Source organism: Clarias gariepinus, chromosome 22, assembly GCF_024256425.1.
Source record: "Clarias gariepinus isolate MV-2021 ecotype Netherlands chromosome 22, CGAR_prim_01v2, whole genome shotgun sequence".
Classification (NCBI taxonomy): Eukaryota; Metazoa; Chordata; class Actinopteri; order Siluriformes; family Clariidae; genus Clarias; species Clarias gariepinus.
The window spans coordinates 12,689,359-12,711,168 of NC_071121.1; the positions used below are offsets into that span (position 1 = coordinate 12,689,359).

At 36.9% G+C, this 21,810-nt stretch overlaps 3 protein-coding genes and 2 non-coding genes across 6 annotated transcripts; 2 read left to right on the forward strand and 3 right to left on the reverse strand.

Moving 5' to 3' along the window:
* Positions 1–2,396: 2,396 nt before the first annotated feature.
* On the reverse strand, positions 2,397–8,012 carry si:dkey-109j17.5 (uncharacterized). The gene is made up of 2 exons (XM_053482094.1): positions 7,573–8,012; positions 2,397–5,950 (listed from the first exon to the last, which is right to left on the reverse strand). Exons 1-2 carry the CDS (start codon positions 7,720–7,722, stop codon positions 4,166–4,168), a joined length of 1,935 nt encoding a protein of 644 aa, XP_053338069.1. The 5' UTR covers positions 7,723–8,012; the 3' UTR covers positions 2,397–4,165.
* Positions 8,013–8,463: 451 nt separating this feature from the next.
* Positions 8,464–12,371, reverse strand: ccdc115 (coiled-coil domain containing 115). Its single transcript, XM_053481785.1, has 5 exons — positions 12,094–12,371; positions 11,890–11,993; positions 11,655–11,761; positions 11,291–11,485; positions 8,464–9,318 (listed from the first exon to the last, which is right to left on the reverse strand). The coding sequence occupies exons 1-5, from the start codon at positions 12,202–12,204 to the stop codon at positions 9,203–9,205; spliced, it is 633 nt and encodes a 210-aa protein (XP_053337760.1). The 5' UTR covers positions 12,205–12,371; the 3' UTR covers positions 8,464–9,202.
* A 410-nt stretch (positions 12,372–12,781) lies between these two features.
* Positions 12,782–12,853, reverse strand: trnae-uuc (transfer RNA glutamic acid (anticodon UUC)). The gene has a single exon. It is a non-coding gene; the product is annotated as a tRNA-Glu (tRNA).
* Positions 12,854–13,266: 413 nt separating this feature from the next.
* On the forward strand, positions 13,267–13,338 carry trnah-gug (transfer RNA histidin (anticodon GUG)). Its single transcript has one exon. It is a non-coding gene; the product is annotated as a tRNA-His (tRNA).
* Positions 13,339–18,318: 4,980 nt separating this feature from the next.
* LOC128510085 (3-beta-hydroxysteroid-Delta(8),Delta(7)-isomerase-like) lies at positions 18,319–21,558 on the forward strand. Of its 2 annotated transcripts, none has more exons than XM_053482084.1 (5): positions 18,319–18,702; positions 18,994–19,294; positions 20,265–20,301; positions 20,424–20,554; positions 21,279–21,558. In XM_053482084.1, exons 2-5 carry the CDS (start codon positions 18,994–18,996, stop codon positions 21,494–21,496), a joined length of 687 nt encoding a protein of 228 aa, XP_053338059.1. In that variant the 5' UTR covers positions 18,319–18,702; the 3' UTR covers positions 21,497–21,558. The 2 variants fall into 2 exon arrangements, with proteins under 2 accessions (XP_053338059.1, XP_053338057.1); XM_053482082.1 differs by having other exon boundaries at positions 18,322–18,702; positions 18,934–19,294.
* The last annotated feature ends 252 nt before the right edge of the window (positions 21,559–21,810 follow it).

Genomic DNA, 21,810 nt, shown 5'->3' on the forward strand with positions numbered 1-21,810 from the left:
GCCTATATTAAGTGCAAATGTAGCCTAACCTATTGACCGTTTGCATGTGATGTCACTACATCTGTCTGCCATGGTCCCGCCAATTTCTGAATGGCAAAAGGAACGTGACTTATCAGATGCACGGTACCAAAACCATGCACAGTAGCACTTTCAGCAAGAAAACACATCTGCTAATGTTACGTCATTCTAAACAAAACTTTGTCTACTTATTAATTCAAATAGTCTTTAAACCATCAGTATTTGCTTGCTTCTAACACAAGACAAAATCCCAAATGCCTAAACAGTGGAACAAGGAACTCACATTCATAGTGCACTAGCTTTCCATTTTACACTATTTGGAATTCAACCCCAGAACAGTTAGTTCACTATTAATTAGAAAGATTGAAATGTCAGTATTAGTAAATGTTACCTGCACATTATTTCCAGAGCACAAAAATAACAGCATAGCATCATCTTATTTGCAACAGAAGCATTGCATGAGCTAACACTGATGCTAGCAAACGTCACCAAAGCCAGAAGAAATCACATATTTGTACACCACAAGAGATAATCGTGTTATGATAAATTAATATTCTTATTACCTCCTTTATCTATTTTTACATGCTTGTTTCTCTTTTAAATAAGTTACAAGGTCAACCACAACATACGGCATAAACAGAAGCTATCAATTGCTAGGTTACTATTTTATCTCAGTGATAAAGCATGACATAATCCAGTAGGTCACATGGTTAGCATCTGGTAATATTTCAGTTTTTTTAATATTGCCAAATATATTTTATATTTGTCTCAAAAGTACACAGAGATCGTAATTATCAATGAAGATACATGGTAGCCTAATGTTGGTTAACGGTACTTCTGCCGTCCACTGTTGAGACTGACATCAAAAGATGTCTGTGTGACTGACAAAAGATCATACACTGTGTAGGAGAGCTTCCAAAGAGAGCAATCAATTGATCACATTCCAGAGCCTCTCTCCCTGCTTCATGTCGCCATCCCGATAATCTTATCTGATCTGCGAACATAAAGGAGCTGTAAAACGAAGCTGCAGGAAACTTTACAAGGCATGGGACAGTAAGTTTGCTGTGCCTGGAGCCACGCTAAGACCAGATGCCTCAAAGTAAACCCAAAAACAAGGGTGTAACAAAGGGAACCACCAAGTCACACTTTGACACTCTCATTGACTTCCAGAGCACATGCCTTTTAATGACCAAAGAGACATACGACATGGACACTACTTTAAACCATCTTTAAAGTGTGCCAGTAAGGTAAAACGTATATACATATATTTAACTAGTATGTTTTATACTTGTGTGTATGTTTTATTATTCTGGATAACATAAGATTAAAGAAAGGAACATGTGGGTAAGATATTTAATGTTTGATATCAATCTAAAGATGGCTTTATTCAAAGAACGTTGGTGAACACAAAATTGGTAGCATGAACAGAGCTCATGCAAAATTTCTTTATGAAAGGGTCATTGGTAACCAGGCAACCAACACCTCACCGAAGGGCTTTCCCGAAAGATGTAATCTCTACAACAGCACACCAACCAATCAACAACGCCGTTATTCCCTTCGCTGGAGGCGAACCACCAGATGAGAACGAAACGTAACGCAAGTAAACAAACGAAGCTGCATACCTTGCTGAAACTGGTGCTTTCATAACTAAACCATAAGATGCTCTTGTGACTTTTGTTGATCTAGTAAACAGTACAGTGAAACCTCAGATTGTGAGTAACGCGGTTTGCGAGTGTTCCGCAAGATGAGCAATTATTTTTAATAAATTTTGACTTGGAAAACGAACAAGTCTTGGTTTACAAGCACTAAGTATCATGTATTGTGCATGCGCTTCTTGTGGGCAAACACACACACAGACCCCTCCTACTTCCGCCTTCACAGATACACACAGACACACACACTCTCTTTCTCTCTGTTCTACACAGGAACACTGCTCTGTCAGAATTTTTTTTAAAGGTAAAGTGCAGGTTAATTTGTTTTATTTTTACTTTACAGCAGTGATTCCATTAGTGTGTCGCTAAATCGTGTGTCATTAGACAGATTTCCTGTTAATTTTTATCGATAAAACTCTGTTTCCATTGTGTAAGTGCGTGTGAAAAGAGTGGAAGAAGGGTAACTGTATAAGACGAGAAGGGGGAGAGGGGAGGGGCTCTTTAATTTAGCTTTGCACAAACGGAAAAACTTATCTGTCTGAATTTATTTTTTACTTTTTAAGGTAAAAGTGCAGGTTAATTTGTTTTATTTTTACTTTATTTTCTGTGTTAATTATTTTTCTGTGTTATAATTCTGTGCAACGAATAATTAGATTTTCCATTATTTCTTATGGGAAAATTCGATTTGGTTTATGAGTGTTTTGGAATACTTCACCTTCCAAACTGTTCGTATGTATGTGTGTGCGTTTAAGTACCGTAGTTTCATGTGTCGTAGATTAGTCAAATAAATTCTGGTTTCTTTATAAAGAACTGTTGTCTTGGTCATGTATTTTAAAATAAAAATTTGCCCAGATCTTAAGTTACCTTGCTAAATACTAGATTTTGTGTTATCATCGTTGGCCACGTGATAAGCAGAACTGGTAAGATACACTAAATTGTGCTAAACCCTGGACGCGTAGTCAATAAAGTGTACATTATAAATTTTGATTCAGTTAATCAAATTTACCTGAATACTTAAAGATTCGATTCACCTATAAACCAGAGCTGAAACCCCACAATGGATTAAAATATTTTATCTTCATTTTCCATTAATGAGAAATTATTAGTTTTTAGTAATTATTATTAATAGTGTGGCTGCCAAAAGTTTTTTAATACACATTTCAGGATGCTGCACAAATACAAAATTATTTAGAAGACAAAATGCTCAATTCTAACAATTATATACTATCCATCTCTATATTTTCTTGCTGGGATTAATTAAACCAGTTGTGTTGTCTGTGTGCAGTTTTACATGTTCATCTTGTGTCTGCGTGGGTGTCGTTTAATATCTTTCGTCCTCTCAGAAGCACCAGTAGGTAGACTGCCTAAATGGACCATAATAATTATTGCCATTATTGTTGGCATTAATCCACCCAAAGCCCAGAAACCATTTTATCAATATTGTTCAGTTTCATAACAGTCTCACACTTTCCCAGCCGGTCAAGAATCGCTTTAAACTGATACAGAAAAAAGTGAATGGAGAATTTGGTATTGTGTTTTTTTATGTAGACCATACCCAGTTAAATACTGAAAATGAAGCATCAAAATAGTAATTGCCTGAAGTCCTTCTTACAAATGTGAATATATGTTTTGTAATTCAATATGGTTTATGTCTTAAACTATGTATTATGTACATAAACAGCTGCATAAGCATTTTATAATTAGCGTCTTTATTTAAATTTTATTAAAATATGCTGCCATTTACTTACTCTTTGGCAGGTAGGAAAGCTCAAGCTCCCCAAAATAAATAATGTCACTGTGATTGCCAAAAAAGAGAGTACACTGAGACAGCATGGTACGTTTTGCTATCTTTGTTTTTAGACACAGATGGCTGTGGAATAGACACACTTTTTCTATGAACACTTAAACTATTTTGAGAATTTCTTTTTCAGTTTTACCACAGCTGAGCATTGCATGTTCATGGTTCATTTATCTGGATGGACACCCTAAATGTATATGTCAATTTAACTCCCAACAAAGACCTCCCTACAGTACCAATCAGCATTTTCATGCCTGTTAGAAATCAAGTGTTTAAATGAGAGTTTTTATTGTTGTTAACTCCTTAATCATTTGGATTTTATAATGGGTCATCATAGGTGAGCAGCCAAGGCTCTAAACTAGCAAGTTTTCTCTTTTTGCCAGAGAGCCAATGTTTCAGTTCAAATTCCTCAACCACTCAGCTTTATGCTTAGCTTAATGTGCATGAGAGTCTAATGAAATAATATAAATACAACGGATTTAAAAACAAAGTGAAGACAATAATGAATTACATGTGTAATACAGTACATGCCACATGACCAATTCATTAAATGTATCAATAAATGCTTCATAATATACTAAAACAGTTAAATGATAGTTTTGAGTGATTCTACAATTTTTTGCGTATAGTTTTTGGGGTTTACGGCATCCCTTGATAAAAAAAAAAATCTTTAAAACTACTGTCAATATCGAAGTATTTAAGACCACAATATGCTGTAGTTGGCCTTTAAAAAAATCAGGGTATCCAAGTTTTTTGTTAGGTGTCGAAAGTGTTCAGGTCTTAGTGTTTTGCCCACAAGGTAGAATATCCTTTCCACTGCTGTTGTTGTAGCTGGTACTGTAAATACTTTCTTGGCCACTAGTGAAAGTAGAGGAAAATCAATAGACTTGCGCTTCCAGTATTGCAGGGGATCTTCATCTGTGGGCTCCTCATGAAGGTATGCAGCCAGCTCCTGCTCCATACTCTTGGCTTGTGTGGATGGTCGTTCTTTGATGAAAGAGAACAGTCTGCTGCGTTTAGATGCAGATGGCTGAGCATCTGAACTAGGCTCCTGTGGACTCACAGGTTGGGTGTGCTTTCCCATCTCTTCCAGGAGAACCTGCTTATGCCAGTCCCGGTCACTGCTCCAAGAAAGCTTGAACTGCGGGTCCAGCGTAGTGGCTGTCACAAACAGAGGATCCTCCAGAATTCCAGCCAAATTCTGGTCCAACGCATGAGACAATCCTGACACCAGTCCTGCACACTGGTGTGTCACAACTTCTGCAAGGTGCTTGCGTAAGCCCAGGACACTAGGGAGGGCAAGACTGATAGACACATGCTTATCTCCCTGGACCATATCTGTGGCTTCCTCAAAAGGTTCCAAGATCTCAACCAGTTCTTGCAGTGTGGCTTTTTCAACACTGTTGAGAGCCAATTCATTTCTGTCTACAATGTCCTCCAAAAAATCCAATGATTCAAGCATCTGTCTCATTGTCTTTAGTTGGCTGTTCCAGTGCCTGTCCAAAGCTGATGGACGCTGTCCATTTCCTACTGTGCCAGGACCAAACACTTTACTCAGTTTTTCAGGCGTCACTGTAGTAACAACATAGTTGTAGAAACAAGCTGCTTTAGTAAGAGTCATGGATATCTGAGCGGAGGAACAGATGCCTTGTTGTATGCACTGACTCAGTGAATGGGCAAAGCAGTCTATCCTACACCGACCGAGGCAATGAATTAAAGAATTCTGCTCTTCTGTTCCACTAACAGTACTCTTCCCTTTGCCTACACTAGTTTCCTCATCACTACTATCTTCTTCCTCATCTTCCCCAGCACCATTACTATGAAGATAAAAACCAGGCAGGCAGAAAGTAGATCGGCTTTCACATGGGGAAGGATCAACAACGATGCGAAACACCTTACCCGAGATATCATGAACATGACAGATCTCGTCAAACTCAGTCAGCATGCGCTGAGTGTCCCTGTAATTTTGGAGAGGAATACATGATAACAGTATGGATCTTATCTGCCAGTCAGAAGTTATGAAATGGCATGTCACTCCCAGATAGCCAGAAGTGTTATTGATGGATACAGCATTGCTCGTACACAGGTCCAGGGTGATACTGCAGGACTCAACTCCTGAGAGAGCCAGCTTAGTTGCTAGCTGTACTTGGTAGCTGTAAGCCGGAAGAAGTTGCTGTTGTATGTAATGGCTTGGCTCTGGGACATAACGAGGCTCAAGGAGCTTAAGTAGCTCACGAAAGCCCTCATTCTCGACAATCTGCACAGGTTGTAGGTCACGGATGATCATCTTGGCAATTGTTTCCGAAATGAGGGATTGTCGTGGATCGCCCCGGTCAAATTTGGTTGTTCCCATAACACTCTGAGAAGCTGTTCGACCAGCGCCACTTATGGGTGTGTAGGAGTGCATCGCCCCAGATGAATAAGCCTCTCTTTTAACATCTTTTTTCCTCAAAAACTCATCATACATTGCTTGATGTTTACGCTGAAAGTTGGAAAGAAAATGGCTGTTAGTGAACATTTTAAAATAAATACTGTACACAAAAACTTGCATGTGTTCTTTGTTCTTTACCATTTTCTGATATAATAATAATAATAATAATAGTAAAGGCACTATAAGGCACAACGATACCTTGTGGGCTCTTTAAATATTTAAGAATTTCTTTTTTAACAAAGAGATTCCACTTTGAACCCTTTCTGACAGGGAAAACCAGCAACCTTTTAAATATATATTCCATTTTCCATCACTATGGCAGCATTTCCAGACTTAATTCAAATGCTAATTAGAGAATGCTAATTCAAACTTGTATTTGCCATTGCACTGTCCTTATGTGCTGCATAATTTGAGCCATTATTCAAATTTGATTGCAAAACACGCATTTGCACTTTTGCAAAATGTATAAGATTTGTGTAAAAATAACATGCAAGTCCATTTATGATTCTGAAGTAAATAAAATGATGAAATAAAAAAAGTCAGAGCAATTCCAGTTTAATCGTGCATATTTAAATGTATATTCATTTTTGACAAGAAAGCTCTTGTGTCCATTTGAATTTACATTATCAGCAAGGTCAAGCCCTATCAATCAGATGGGTGTGTGAGATTCTGAAGGGAAAAATATATATGCACAACTGTCTATCTTGCAAACCTGCCTTTCCCTGCAAAAAAAGGTAAAATATACTGTGTATATATATATATATATATATATATATATATATTTCTGTGTGTACTATACATGCATATTCTGTAAAAATGCATGCGGGCTATATTTCTGATCAAATGCAGTGGTTAGACTGGTAACATTGTGTATCAATAGAAATAAACAAGGTTTGACCTTTTGACCAGATACAGTATATAATTTTTTATACATTTAGGACAATAAATGTAGTTATAAAACCCCATTTTAGGATCGGTTAGAAATTAAATATTTAGCAAAACTCTATAAATTTGATGTAAGTTTGTGAAGTCAGAGTAACAAACTTTTCCAACATTCTAAAATGTCAGAAAAAAGAAAAACTAATGAAATAATTTTGCTGCACTACAGCCCATTGTGATGAGCTGTGTTTACTGTCTGTGTGAGTTTCCTCTGGGTCCTTTGGTTTTGTCCCATCATCCAAAAACATGCCAGGTGAAGTGGTTATATGAAATTGCACTTAGGTGTAAATTGATGTATTGATTTTGCCCTGTAATAGACCAGCATAAAATCCAGCAAAGTTCCCACCTTACAAACAGTGTTTTCGGGACAGATCATTGATCCACTGTGACTCTGACCTGGATCGAGTGGTTATTTAAGAGAAACGAATTAACTCGTGTACTAAATATGGAGCACTGAATTCCCTTCTCAATTGTTATGTGTATATTTTTAATCCAACATGCACTCCATACCAAAAGACCACAGTGATTGATTGACAGGTCTACCTTACTGAGACTATAAATGCAGATCCACTGCACCTGCATCTGGACTATCTTAAAATATAAGTCCTTACAATTAAAGATGGGAATGTAATTGCATATATCTATTCGAATACAAGGCTTTAGCATTTACAAATAGTCATCTTACTGAACTGAATAGAGACCAGGAAAAAAAGCAAAGAATTTAAGTAATTTACCTTCAAATGTGTAACGAAGTTAGAGGTGACTGTCCGCTTTGCCTGTATCCTTGTGCCGCATGCTTTACAGTTAGACTCAATTTTGCCGTTTTCGCCCTCAAAGACAATATTGAAGTAATCCAGAATGGACACTCGTGTATTTGACGCCATCTGGAAACGTGAAATCCTCCGAGACCGAAACAACGAGACACCTTTTCCCCCTTAGCAGCCACTCGACAGCTACCCGCTTTGCGCTTTTTTTGCACAATTCCGTGATGGCGTTCGGGTTCAGTATCCAGTGCTGCTGCTGCCGCCGCCGCCGCCAGTGTGGATCTGCAGCGCTCTCTTACACGACATGTTACACCAAACGCATCGTGTGCGCATTATGGCAATGCAGTTAACGAACAAATTCACGATCAAGTGCCAGAATCAGACGAGGGTTAACATCTGGCGGCTGCAAACAGCACGGTGTGTGTGTGTGTGTGCGCGCGCGCGCGTGCGGGCGTGCTAGTGTTTTGGACAGCAGGAAATACCCGTGAAAGGGGAGGGTTTATTTCCCCTCCATCATTTCCATTTCAACCCAGAGAAGAGCAAAAACACACGCAAGATGGGGTTTTCGTTCTCCTCGGCAACTTATTCCTATTTATTTTAAAAAAGAAAACTTGACCTGTTGTTTATAACTAGCTCTTGCGTACTGATAAAGGTAACTGAACGCTACATTGTTAATTAAAAATATATATTGTTTTTGTTTTAATCTTTTTTAATGAAGAACGGAGTTTGCTACAACATTAAATCCTTATATTTCTACTTTTTTGACTAATAAAACAATTAACTGACTAAAACTAAAATTACGTTTTCAATAAATGTATTTATTTGCTTAATCACTTATTCGGGAATATGTTTATAGATTGATTTAAGCATTATTTAAAAGATCCTCGCTTTAACATGAAAATAATGGGAGGGCTTCCTTTAGGATTAGCTGCTCTGATTGGACAACACTCGCTTGACATTACATTGTGATTGGGCAGAACACAACACGTGTTCAATCATTTCGAATTAAATATACACATCAAATGTAAATTAAATTATACCGACATACAGTATTCGTAATGTGAAACGTCATTCCCGTAGATGGCCAGAGTTTCTATAAACTGATGCCAGTACCAGTATTTTGAAAGCAGTCAATGCATCTGATATTTTATTTTTTTAATATTTAACATTATGCATCATACACATCGATAAAATATTTACCAATCAAAACATGCCCTGTATAACCATATTTAAAAGATATTGCAAGACTGTTTTTGTTTGAGTTAGGAATCACTCACATTATAGTACATACAAATCATTGTAGTTGAGCTGTAGACAAAAGCAGGAGAAAATTTGTATATGATGGCTAAGATTGAGATGACAACTCTAGATACTCAGCACATAGTACTGATGTTGTCAGAGTTCGAGGATGTTATTGTTTACATCCCAACTGAGCACAAGCAGAAAAATTATCTAGTACAGGCCGTGCTGTAATCCATCAATTATCCAGAGTCATCATTTCAGTCTGGACCATCAGACCTGCGTTTTTTCTGCTCACAGCTAATGTTAGACAACGCCCCCCAGTCCACACATACAAAACAAAGCAATCATGTGTGATGTGCTATTCTTCCAATTCAGAGACAGTCTTCTGCTTATCCTTCATCTGAGTCTGCATCTTCAATCTAGTATTTATAATCGCACTTTGCAGGCTTGCGATCTCAGCTGCTAGAGTAATGACTGCAAAAGTGAAATAAAAAATATATATAATGAGAGTGCACAGAAATACAGTAATATCCTCCCGTCAAGAATACAAGAATAATTGAAAGCCTTCATGAAGAAAAGGATTCAACAAGAGTAAACTATTTTTTTTCTCTGTATTTTAAACAAATAATAGATTTGTGAAGGCATGTTCACCATTTACTGCAGTTTGTTAGATAACTTAATGCTTTAAAGGGCTAGAACATATTCATTCTGACTCTACCACCATGATATAAAGCGATTTTAAAGTGAAGGATTACACTGAACAAAAACATAAACGCAACACTTTTATTTTTGCTCCTATTTTTTATGAGCTGAACTCAAAGATCTGTAACATTTTCTACATACACAAGAGACCCATTACTCTTAAATATTGTTCATTAATCTGTGTTGGTGAGCACTTCTCTTTTGCCAAGATAATCCATCCCACCTTACAGGTGAGTCATATTAAAGTGCTGATTAGACAGTATAAATATTGCACAGGTGTGCCTTAGACTGCCCACAATAAAAGGCCACTCTGAAATGTGCAGTGTGATCACACAGAACAATGCCACAGATATCGGCACCTTTGAGGGAGCGTGCAATTTGCATGCTGACTGCAGGAATGTCTACCAGAGTTGTTGCTCATGAAATTAATGTTTTCTCTACCATAAGCCGTCTTTAAAAGCGTTTTTTTTAGAGAATTTGACAGTACATCCAACTGGCCTCATAACCGCAGGCCACGTGTAACCACACCAGCCCAGGCCCTCCACATCCAGCATGTTTACCTCCATGATCATCTAAGACCAGCCACCTAGACAGCTGCAGCAACAATCGGTTTCCATGATCAAAAACTGTCAGAAATCGTCTCAGGGTAGCTCATCTGCATGCTCGTCATCCTCATCAGGGTCTGTACCTGAATGCAGTTTGTCGTCGTAACCGACCTGAGTGGCAAATGTTCATATTCGATGGTGTCTTGCACGTTGGAGAGGTGTTCTGTTTACGGATGAGTCACTGTTTTCACTGTTCAGGGTTATGGACAACAAACACAGGTGCATTTTATTGATGGCATTGTGAATGCACAGAGATATCGTGACGAGATCTTAAATCCCATTGTTGCGCATTTATCCACGACCATTAATTCATGTTGCAGCATGATAATGCATGGCCCCATATTGCAAGGATCTGTACACAATTCCTGGAAGGTGAAAACATCCTGGTTCTTGCATGGCCAGCATACACACCGGGCATGTCACCCATTGAGCATGTTTGGGATGTTCTGGATCAGCGTATACGACAGCGTGTTCCAGTTCCTGTCAATATTTAGCAACTTTGCACAGCTATTGAAGGAGTGGACCAACATTCCACGACCCACAATCAACAACCTGATCAATTCCATGCAACGGAGATGTGTTGCACTGCGTGAGGCAAATGGTGGCAACATCTGTGGCATTCTGCTGTGTGATCACACTGCACATTTCAGAGTGGCCTTTTATTGTAGACAGTCTAAGGCACATCTGTGTAATATTCATGATGTCTAATCAGCACCTTAATATGCCACACCAGTGAGGTGGGATAGATTATCTCAGCAAAGGAGAAGTGCTCACTAACACAGATTTAGACAGATTTGTGAACAATATTTGAGACTAATGGGTCTTTTGTGTATATAGAAAATGTTACAAATCTTTGAGCTCATAAAAAATGGGAGCAAAAATTGTGTTGCGTTTATATTTTTGTTCAGTGTATATACCAAGTTAAAGCAATAGTAGTGTCATGGGGAAAAAAACACTATCGTAATTTCTTGTATTTATTACAATTCCTAGTAACCTAATAATTTGTATAACCAATTTTTCCATAAGAAATTCAAAACCATGCCAACAACATCTACAAAACATCATATTAAAAACAGATAAATGTAAGGGTAATTATAGGTCACCATGCTTGTATACACTTTCCGTAGCTTTCCACTTACCTTCTTTAAAAGCCACCTGAGCTTGCTTAAGGTTTTGTGGGACAAGAATCCCAAACCATTTCAAAGGATCTTGATGCGGACATGGAGATTTTTCACTGTTTGAAATAAACTGAGGTTCAGTCTCGCATTCATTTTCAGAAGGATCTTTTTCTTCCTGATTTTCCTTCTTTTTAACATTCACTCGTCTTCTGAGGCCTAAAAGGGTAAGAGTGCTTTAAATAAGCTTAAAACATGTGAAACGGTGAATGTCTGCTATTGTTCAAATTCTATTTCTGTACATTTCATATTTTTGAGAGATAGATATTGATATACTGATTTAAATTCTGTTTACTAGCTAAAAAAATATTCTGATTTCAGTTCTTACCTCCCTCTAATGGTCCTATGGTGTCTACTGTATCACTCTGTTTTAGTTCTTCCTGTTTCTCATTTACTCGCTCACACTTGAACTCTGCTTCACCCTTTTCTGACCGGCTGCATTTTAGATTAATACAAATGTGCACAAGTAAGTATTCAAGTTTATTGATTTATTACTTACTGTAATAACTACCGAAAGATTTAATATTTGTGCACATGATATATAAGCAGAAGTTTTTAAGTACCTGGTATAGACATGTACAAGTGGTTTCATCTCACTGGCATACTGCAGGGCTGAGACCTGTTTGTTCCCCATTGAGTACCTGGCTTTAGAAATGTTAAACCATCCCTGTGGAAAGACAAATAAGACTGGTTTAAAACAAATCCGATCAAGATCATACAAAGTATATTCAGCTCAAGAACAGACAATCACAGCTACAATTTATTACCTCTTCTATGAGCGTGTTAAGTTTTTGTCTTTTCACCTCCAAAATCTCAAGCTGATCCATGAAACCAATTAACTGTTGGTCTAAACGTAGAGACGTAGGATCCAGGCCCATTGTCCACACGTGTGATTCGCAGCTGAGGTTTAACGATGTCAGAGACTGTCAGGTTTGGCCAGAATTATTTTAAACGTTGTAATATAGCGTTATTGGAAGTGTGTTTGTATCCTGTATTTGCTCCATTCACCGCGACGCCATAAAAAGTCACATGACATGAAGAGTCAGCTGATAGCAGATGTGGGGGTTTTCTTCCTCCTTAGTTTATATGCGGTTGAAAACCCAGCGTGAAGATTATTTACCGCCCCCACTGGACAGAAGTGGAGATGCGTACAGCAGAAGATTGGTAAGGAAAATGTTCTCTATTAAATCGGTTTTGGTTAAGAAGTGTAAGTAGCTGTCCATATGCTCACGATTCCTCAGTGTAATGTTTATGCCTTGCTTTTTTAATGTCAATATTAATTCCCTTATGTCTTCCTCGAAATCAATACACTCGCATAACAATCTGAATAGACGCAATATATGATAAATTTGAGCATTTACTTACTTTTAAAATGCTTGTTTACGGCTTTTTTTAAGCAATCCTTTCCATCTTCCATTTTACAACAGAAGTATAAAAAATAAAAAAAAAGTTACATTCCCATACCGGGAGTCGAACCCGGGCCGCCTGGGTGAAAACCAGGAATCCTAACCGCTAGACCATATGGGACTTATTTAAACACTCTGCTGCATTAAATTTAGTTATACAGTTTTACTATTACACGATTACAAATGAATTTTGCACCAAAACAAAGTTCTAGTCTTGATTATTTAGCTATTAACTTTTCACCCAGCTCAACCCTCTACACAATTTTGCATTGTTTTTTCCTGCTCCTAACTCATCCGTTCCAGCTATACAGGTCATTGACTAAGGTAGCCTTATTTAAAGTAGCTGTTATATATTAAGCGAAATTTTATATATATATATATATATATATATATATATATATATATATATATATATATAATATTATTATTTAATATACATCTGATATCACAAAACCACATTATCTGGGACGTCAGCAATGTACGCATTGTTCTTTAAGCCATCTTCCGACTTCTTAGCCAGCGCTTCGATAGCTTGCCGTGATCGTATAGTGGTTAGTACTCTGCGTTGTGGCCGCAGCAACCCCGGTTCGAATCCGGGTCACGGCAAAATAGGAGCGCGAATATTTTATTTTAAACATTTTCGCTCACACTTATTTTACTAACACACGTTTATGTTGCAGACAAAAAAAGTATGTATTCTGTTATCCATTTGGCTCATTTTTGGACAATGATGAGTCTATTCCTTCTTTTTAAATATGTATGAAATTGTCAAATTTCAAAAATGTTCCTGCTTTCTCTCAGATTGGTCAATATTGTGCTGTTAACTGTCCCTTTTTGCTGGACAGTAACTTAATTACCTCACCTCTGTTGTTCTCTAAGTTTGTGTTATTTAAGTTTATTTAAGGTTTTTCAGTGTTATTTGTAACGAGGATAAAAGAAACGTAATTTCGATTCTCTATATGCATGTACTGTACTGTACATGTAGCTGAATGGACGATAAAGTTGACTTTGACTTGACTTTCACTATTGGCCAGCCTAATAATGGGCTATTTTACTTGCTTTCTTAAGTATGAAAAAACTTTTATACGTATTCTTTGGGCTTTTTTAAATATTTTATATCTCCTATTCAGACTGTATATTGAGAGTTTATCTATGAACAAGCACAAAACACTTATGATTCATTAAATAACCAAAAAATAACTAAGAAATCAGCCACAAATAATCATTAAACTGTTTATAAATTTCTTATCCAATTATTTCCGACTGTGAAAATGTAATGATGCTTGTGAAAATGATGAAAGGGACAAATAAAACAAATTACAAAAAATTCTCTCTGTTAAAAACTAAAAAATTATGCCAATTTGCAGGACATGTCAGCAGAGGAATGAAAACATATGATGCACTTGGGATCAGATGTGTTGCTACTGTTAGAGCTGGAGATGCTACACTTTGGATAGGCGATGCTTTGCTTAAGACAAGAATTAGTGTGCTCTAAAAGAAATCAAGTAAATTAAATCTGCCCTTTTGAAATTTGACCTGTAAGGAAATATTTATGCGAGAAGGCTTAGAAAATCAAAACTAGGAATTAGTCCTGGGTCATGATAGTGGAAATGCAACGCTTAATTAGTGTTTTACAGGCTGCACAGGACTCTCATCCAAAGACACTCGGGATGCATGAGAAAGGAAAATAAAAATTTTGCTTAATTTAAGGTAATCCAGGTCCATGAAGGCAGGGAAACATTAAAAATGCACACAAAAAGACAAAGACAGGCAAAAGATTCAGAACAGGGAATCTAACGGCTCTTAAAAAAATATCCATTGAGGCAAAAAATAACAAGGTATCCAAAATAGTAACAAAGATCTAGAAACAACAGTAGTGGCTAGATCCTCACCTTTTTTGAACAAACAAGGACTCAATGAATAAAGAAAAAAGAGAGTATAAACTGCTTAGCCATTAAGTAAAAGGGTTAAAAGAGGAGAGAAAAAAATCACAAAGGCAGAATGTCTTAGTTTAGTGTCCAAAGTTACAGGTCCAGAATCCTAACACTCCAAGTTCTCTCCTGTCCTCTCCTCACTTTTGACTTTCCTCCTGCAAATCTTTTTCCCAAGAACAAAAGTTCCAGTCCTGGAAGCATGTTTTTTTGCTTTTATTTTGTCCATTGAGGCTTGCATATTCTTCTTTACTGCCTCATATATCTGATCCTGCATCTGTGTAGAAGGTCTGATTATCTCTGCCTGGAGCACATCTTCCACACTTCGTTTGACCTAGGAAATAAAAGGCAATTTGATTTTTTCAAAATGTATTATATAAAAAATACAAAAAGATGGGTACAAAAATATATTATTAATAATAATAATAAATATTTAATAATAAAATGTATATTAATCATACTAATAATATTTTTTTTTTTCAAAAATAAACTCACATTGAAAGATTCAGGTACTTCTGAAAAGTAACGTGCTTCTCTTCCGAACATTAAATAAAACGGTGAATACTGTGAAGTCAGTTGTTTTTTGGTTCTGATATTAAACAGCACCTCATCAAGGTTTTCGTCCCATGTTTGTGGTTTGTCAACACACAGTTTTTCAAGGGTTCTGGGAAAGAAAAAAAAATTACATTTACATAGCTCCAAGGGGGGTCACATGTGAAATACATCAGATATCTGAAACTATGGAACACCTGTAATCAAATGAGTGCAAAACTGATATAGTAAATCTATTATTTTGTATGTATACAGTTGCTACACTTACTGCTGTATTATGCTATTCATCTGTTCCACTAACCCACTGGTTTGTGGATGATACGGTGAACAAAGACTGCGTTTTATCCCAAACAACTCACCAATTTCTTTGTTGATCTGGAGAAAATAGAAGTATTGGTATAATTAAATGATAACAACAACAATAATACTAATAAGTTGTGAAAAGGCATACCTGATTAGCAAACTCCCAGCCTTGGTCTGTGAGTATCCTTTTCGGTGCCCCAAAACGATAAAACATTTTGACAATGCAGGTTGTAACTTCCTCCGCTGTCTTGGAGGCAAGTGGATAAGCCTCGACCCACTTGGTGAAGTAATCTATAAATACGCAAATGTACTGATTTCCAATGGAGGTCGTGGACAACTTGCCGATCACGTCCATGCCTACCAACTCCCATGGTTCATTCACCTACGCAAACAATTCAGATAATGAAGTCTTCTAAGCCAATTTAACCCACATTTGAATGACAACACAAAAACAATAAAAATAAGAACAATAGAATAAACGCACAATCACTGGAGTGTAAACTTCATGAAGATTCACAGGTCTATTCTCCTGGCACACAGAACACTGTTTAGTCTGCAGATGGGTATAAAAAAAAAGTTGTAATCATTAAATCAAACCTGTTTATTATAGGAAACTGTTGCACTAAATATTAAATGTAACAGTACATCAAGGAAACTCACCCACTTTTCAATGTCGACTGTCATTCCAGGCCAATAGTATCTGTTGGAAACAGAATCTATTGTAATCTTCCTGCCACTGTGCCCACCCGCCTTACTGGCATGAAATTCTTTAAAAATTCGTTCAGCTTCTTCAGCACCTCTGACCACCTTAACATTCAGCTCTTTCTCTGTGTCCTTATGCCGGACATAAAACAGTGCTCCCTCTATAGAAACATAAATACAAATTCTATTGCTGGATTGTGTGGTATGTTGCTCTTGGCAGGAATTATGCAGCAAAATATATGGAATTAACAAGTTAGTGAAAACTGGGCATCCATCTGCAATGCTAGCAAGATTTTTTATTAATGCATTTGTCCGTTTTGATAGTAATAAGATTATGCTAATATTCAAGCTATAAATGAGTGCATACTACAATGTCTTACCCTGGACAACGAACTGATGCGCACGTCGTCGAATGACGTATTTTTCAGCTTTGGTTATGTTCTCTGGGTATTTTCCACTACATTTGTAGTTTAACAGTGTCTCGTATTGGGTCGGATCCATTCTGACAAATAAAACAAAAAATAAAATGGAATGCAATCTCAGTTAAATCTCAGTGTTAATCTTCTGGTAGTGTAAAGGTATTCAACATTTAGCTAGTCTTCCAGTGGGAGGCTCCTTTAATTTAAACATTAACAGTACATGGAACTATTAAATAATGACATGAATAAATCGCAATATTTACAGCAAAACGTACCTCACAATCCCTTTTTTTATACCTAAAACATATAATCTGTTTTCTCTCTCTGCGTTAGTCAGACTCCATAGAAAAGGGGCGGCCGTTTAATAAAGCCCTACAGTGGGACATGTCGATGAAATAGGACGGTAATTCTTTAAAACAGCACAATTTTTGTATGTTCAAACAATTTAAAAAAGGTTAATGTAAAGTAAGTGCTTTTCACGACTGAAGTTTGGGAAACGAAACATACCGGGGCTTCCGTGTGAAGAAGCTAACTTCTTCTTCCCCCGCATCTGATGGTTGTTTTTGGCCGTCGGCAAGCAGCTTTTAGAGGCATCAGCGCCACCTACTGGACTGGAGTGTGAGAAAGTTTGTTTTTGTTTATTGATTTATTTTTTTGCACTAAACAAGAACAAACAATTCAACAAAATATTACAAATAAATAAAAAAAACAAATACAGAAAGAGATAATATATTAAACAAAGTTCTATTTGTGGCTTTGTATGCACAGGTACAGGCATCATCATCATCAGCTTTTATGTCATATTACAGTACATCGTATTGTGACATAACAGCGTCAACATTGATTTTTATATTTTTTTAGACGTTGTAACACTAACAAAAAAACAGGCACGTCAGGATGAGCTCATGAATGCCCGGATCAGACTGTGATGCGTCTACAGCGACACCCCACCCAACACACAGAAGTAAGGGCTGGCGAAATATTGGAGCAGTGTGAGGAGTGGCAGCGAGTTGACCACACACTTTGCAGGTAATGGTAGCACACAGATGTCAGTCATGGGTACCCACTAGTTGGTCTTGTTTTTGGTCTTTCGGGTGCTGCCAGCAAGGGGTCACCACAGCAGACTATCCCGCACATACAAGCTTGGCACAGGTTTTACACCAGATGCTCTTCCTGAAGCAACTCTCCTATTTTATACAGGCTTGGGGCAGCACTACATCCAGTGGCTGGAAATCGAACTGGGCCTTCCGGAATGGCAGACGAGACACCTACCACTGAGCCATCAGTGCCCCTAATAAATAAATAACATGTTTTTAAAAAACATCATAAAGGAGCACCAGAAGTAAAAACTAAAATTTATCCCATATGACTCACATAAATGTCAAAATTAAACAGCTTTTGATTTTTTCTTTAACTTAACACTTTCAAAATGATTAATTTCTTTAAATTATTGAAATTTAATACTTTCAAAAAACAAAAAGAGTGTCTTTGAAAAAAAAAAAACAAATCTCAAGAAACAAACTTGGATAAAAACAAGAATATCGAACCAAGTTTTTATTTTTTTATTTTAATATTCTATTGGGGTTTTTTCATCGAAAGTGCAACATTTTATTATTTTTTTTTCTTATCAAAAGAACGAAATGAAGTAAATGACCCAAAAAAAAGATTCATTCATTTTGAGGAACGAGATTCAAAGAACCGAGTCACTAAAATGATTCAAACTTCCCATCAAGTGGCTTTTATACCATAGAAATAGCAAAAGCCGCCTGTATTAGGGCGTAGCCTTATCCTGCAGCCAATGGTATTTTTTCCCTTCGAGTGACGCCATCAGAGTTGCGGGCTCACCGTCCAGTGAAATCGTGAGTGCGCTTTATTAGGCCGTCTGGCACCACAGCGTCATGCATGATTATTGGTCACAGAGTTTTGAAATGGGCTGGAACTCTGTGGTGCGACCTGTGCTTTAAGGTTTGCCGTAAGTTATGAGATGTTTACTTATAAATCTCGTACAGCAGCCTCTGGATAGTCTCGTGCATTTCTGTTGGCTAATATCTCTGTAATTCAAGGTGAGTACAAACTGTTAGACCACCTTAAAAAAAATGTCCATGAAATCATATGTTGACTGTATGTTGTAGTCTTCTTTGAAAAAAAAAATCAATGCATGCAAAATATGAACACGTGGGGTGTTTGCATAATACTCCACTTATTTGTGTAATTTTACATCATGAATAGTTAATTTAAAAGTTTGTTACATTTTCTCTAAATGCCTCTTTATATTTATTTTGTATGTTTCTAAGACTGGTGAAGAGTTGCTGTTTCACTGAGATTATAAGATCAATTCTATCTTTATTACAAAGATGGCAGCAGGACCTGTAAGTCACCCGTACTGGCCCAAAAGCCTGTCCATCCCAACCTACAGAGAAAATGAGCGCTCCACGTTGGAGATTTTGACTTTCCTGTTCTCAGTGTCGGGACTGTTGATGCTGTTAACCTGGGCTCTGACAGGAAAGGGTGTTGGAGGAGGACGCCTGAGCACCTACAGGAGGCTTGCTTTGTGCTGGTTTACTGTCTGTGGCTTCATCCACATTATCATTGAGGGCTGGTTCTCTCTCTACTACACCACAATTCCAGGAGACCAGAGCTTCCTTTCTCAACTTTGTGAGTAAACATTAATGTAACACAGTTAGTGGAAAAGTAATGTTTCCTGCAGGGGTACAGTGATGTAGTAGTTTGCACTATGGCCTCGCACATTCACTGAGGCCACAGTGCAAACTACTACATAGGGGATAGGCTTCAGGACCCGTGACCCTGTACAGGATTAGTGGTATAGAAAATGAATAAATAACTAAATGAATGATTATTTCCTACACTTGGTTATCATCTAGTGGAAAGTGTTATCCTGCATGTCTTGACACTGCTTATCCGAGGTGTTGTCTGCTGGCACAGCTGCTTTCATGCTGATTGTCAGGACAGAGAAAAGACTAAAATATTATGTACACACTCTTTAAACCTGAATCCTACGACTTGATTAAATGTGACAAGAAGAAAAGTTTTATAGGTAAAAGAACCATTAATTCACAAAATGAACAATTAAAACTAAATAATAAAGGTAAGTCTCTTGCAACCGTATTTGTGAATTAAGCACAAACCCCAGTATATCCTCTGATATAAGTTAAAGAAATGTAGGAGTTTTTAAAGTTAAAGGTTACGACATTCTTTTTATCTGTGAATTTTGCCTGCACATGGGAGGGGCAGCTGCAGTAAATGTCCCAAGCTACGCCCCCACGACACTGTCTTACACACACACATACACACACCTGGAATCACAGGCAGTACATAGACTTGTATTTTTGTAATCAAATGGGATAGTCTTTTTCAACATTTTGCACAAAAAAAAAGTGGTGCGTAATCATATAGACAGCTTTTTTTAATCTTTGCATTTATTTTATAGATCAGAATGTCAAAAAAGTTTATGCTAAGCACTACAGCAAACATTCATACAGAAACAGTAGAAGAAAAAAAAACAGTTCTTAAACAAATCTATCCCATTGAACTATGGCCTGTTAAACAGAAAGGATGTACCTAAAGAAAATTGTTTGCTTGTTTTTTTTTTGTTTTTTTTTGACAGGGAAGGAATATTCAAAAGGTGACAGCAGATATGTCATGTAAGTTACACATACAACTTGTTCTCTAATGTTGTTTATGTTGTCCCAAGTGCATCTTTTTCACAAGTGTCTTTATATATATATAATTATTATTATTATTATTATTATTATTATTTTCCTAGATCAGATAATTTCACTGTGTGCATGGAGACAGTAACTGCATGTCTATGGGGACCTTTTAGTCTGTGGATTGTTGTGGCCTTCTTGTACAATCATTCCTACAGATTTGTTCTGCAGCTAATTGTGTCTTTAGGTGAGAGGTTTTCTTATTTTTATTAATTTGTATGCTATGCTCATATTTACTGTATCAGTGTATATGTAAGCATTTATTTATTTAAGTTTGTTCCTATTGAGTTAAAATCCTATACAATTATCACCCAGAGCAAAAATGTTTAAGATGAATCAGGAGACACTTTAAAGAGTAAAATTTTTATAACACAGTGACTTCCTCTCATCCATAATTAGTAGGTATACATGAAGCAAGTGTAGCAGAACAGCCATGGAGTTAATCCGATGATAACGATAATGTGTAGGTTTTTCAAGTGTTACTTTTTAAATGTTGTATTTGCTGTGGCAAAGATCGTGAAATGAAGTGAATTTCTACAACTGCTTATTAACTGTACTGAAATAGACATTGCAGGACATTACTGATATTTCAACATCACAATAATATGTGTGCAAGATGAGGTACGCAAATAAGTTGTGTTGTGAAAAAACTGCTAATCGAAGTACAGTAATGATCAGGCTTATTTCGACTTTAGCCCTGTACAGTCTAAATAGGTCAAACTAAACAGAAGAAATAAAGCAACTCACCAGTGTCATATAAGAACTTTCTGACAAGATGAAATTAAGATAAAGTGGTGGTCCTTAGATTTTAGATATAAACCTACAACACAATGTTTATCTATATTTTCCTTCTAAATAAAATTTCAGTCATTGTAATGTCCTTTATTAACACTAATCATCTCTGTCCATAGGGCAGCTATATGGAGCAATCCTCTACTTCTTCACTGAATACAGAGATGGGTATATGCACAGCGAGTATGGACACCCTATCTATTTCTGGTTCTACTTTGTCTTCATGAATGTCTTATGGATCGTGGTGCCTTTTATTCTTATTATGGATTCATGGTTCCAGTTGAGTGGTATTCAAGCTTTGGCAGATAAAACGATTCCCAAACGAAAGATAAAGTAGATGAGAAAGAAAGGGAATTGATTAATGCTGTGAAATTAATCAAAAATAAAATTGACTATGGACCTGTGAAATTATTTCATCAAAAAGCCTGCGTAATGTACAGTACACCACCAAACTGCACACACCTTTTAATTACATGGTCTTTCCTGATTTTATTTTTTCTCCATTGTAAAACATTGCTGAAGGTATCCAAAATATGCAATAATCTCCTTTGAAGAGTTAATATTGAAATGTGTCTGCTACTTCTACTCTGTAAAGCCTAATGTGAGCTGCTGTTAATTGGTGATATTTGAGGCTGATAACTCTAAATTAAC

Coding starts and splice junctions, on each gene's coding strand:
- si:dkey-109j17.5 (XM_053482094.1), bottom strand. CDS start 7,722: ATGGCGTCAAATACACGAGTGTCCATTCTGGATTACTTCAATATTGTC. Junction 5,951..7,572: donor ACTTCGTTACACATTTGAAG/GTAAATTACTTA, acceptor TCCAACTTTCAG/CGTAAACATCAAGCAATGTA.
- ccdc115 (XM_053481785.1), bottom strand. CDS start 12,204: ATGGGCCTGGATCCTACGTCTCTACGTTTAGACCAACAGTTAATTGGT. Junction 11,994..12,093: donor TTAACACGCTCATAGAAGAG/GTAATAAATTGT, acceptor GTCTTTCCACAG/GGATGGTTTAACATTTCTAA. Junction 11,762..11,889: donor CTTGTACATGTCTATACCAG/GTACTTAAAAAC, acceptor TCTAAAATGCAG/CCGGTCAGAAAAGGGTGAAG.
- LOC128510085 (XM_053482084.1), top strand. CDS start 18,994: ATGGCAGCAGGACCTGTAAGTCACCCGTACTGGCCCAAAAGCCTGTCC. Junction 20,302..20,423: donor GGTGACAGCAGATATGTCAT/GTAAGTTACACA, acceptor TTATTTTCCTAG/ATCAGATAATTTCACTGTGT. Junction 20,555..21,278: donor GCAGCTAATTGTGTCTTTAG/GTGAGAGGTTTT, acceptor CTCTGTCCATAG/GGCAGCTATATGGAGCAATC.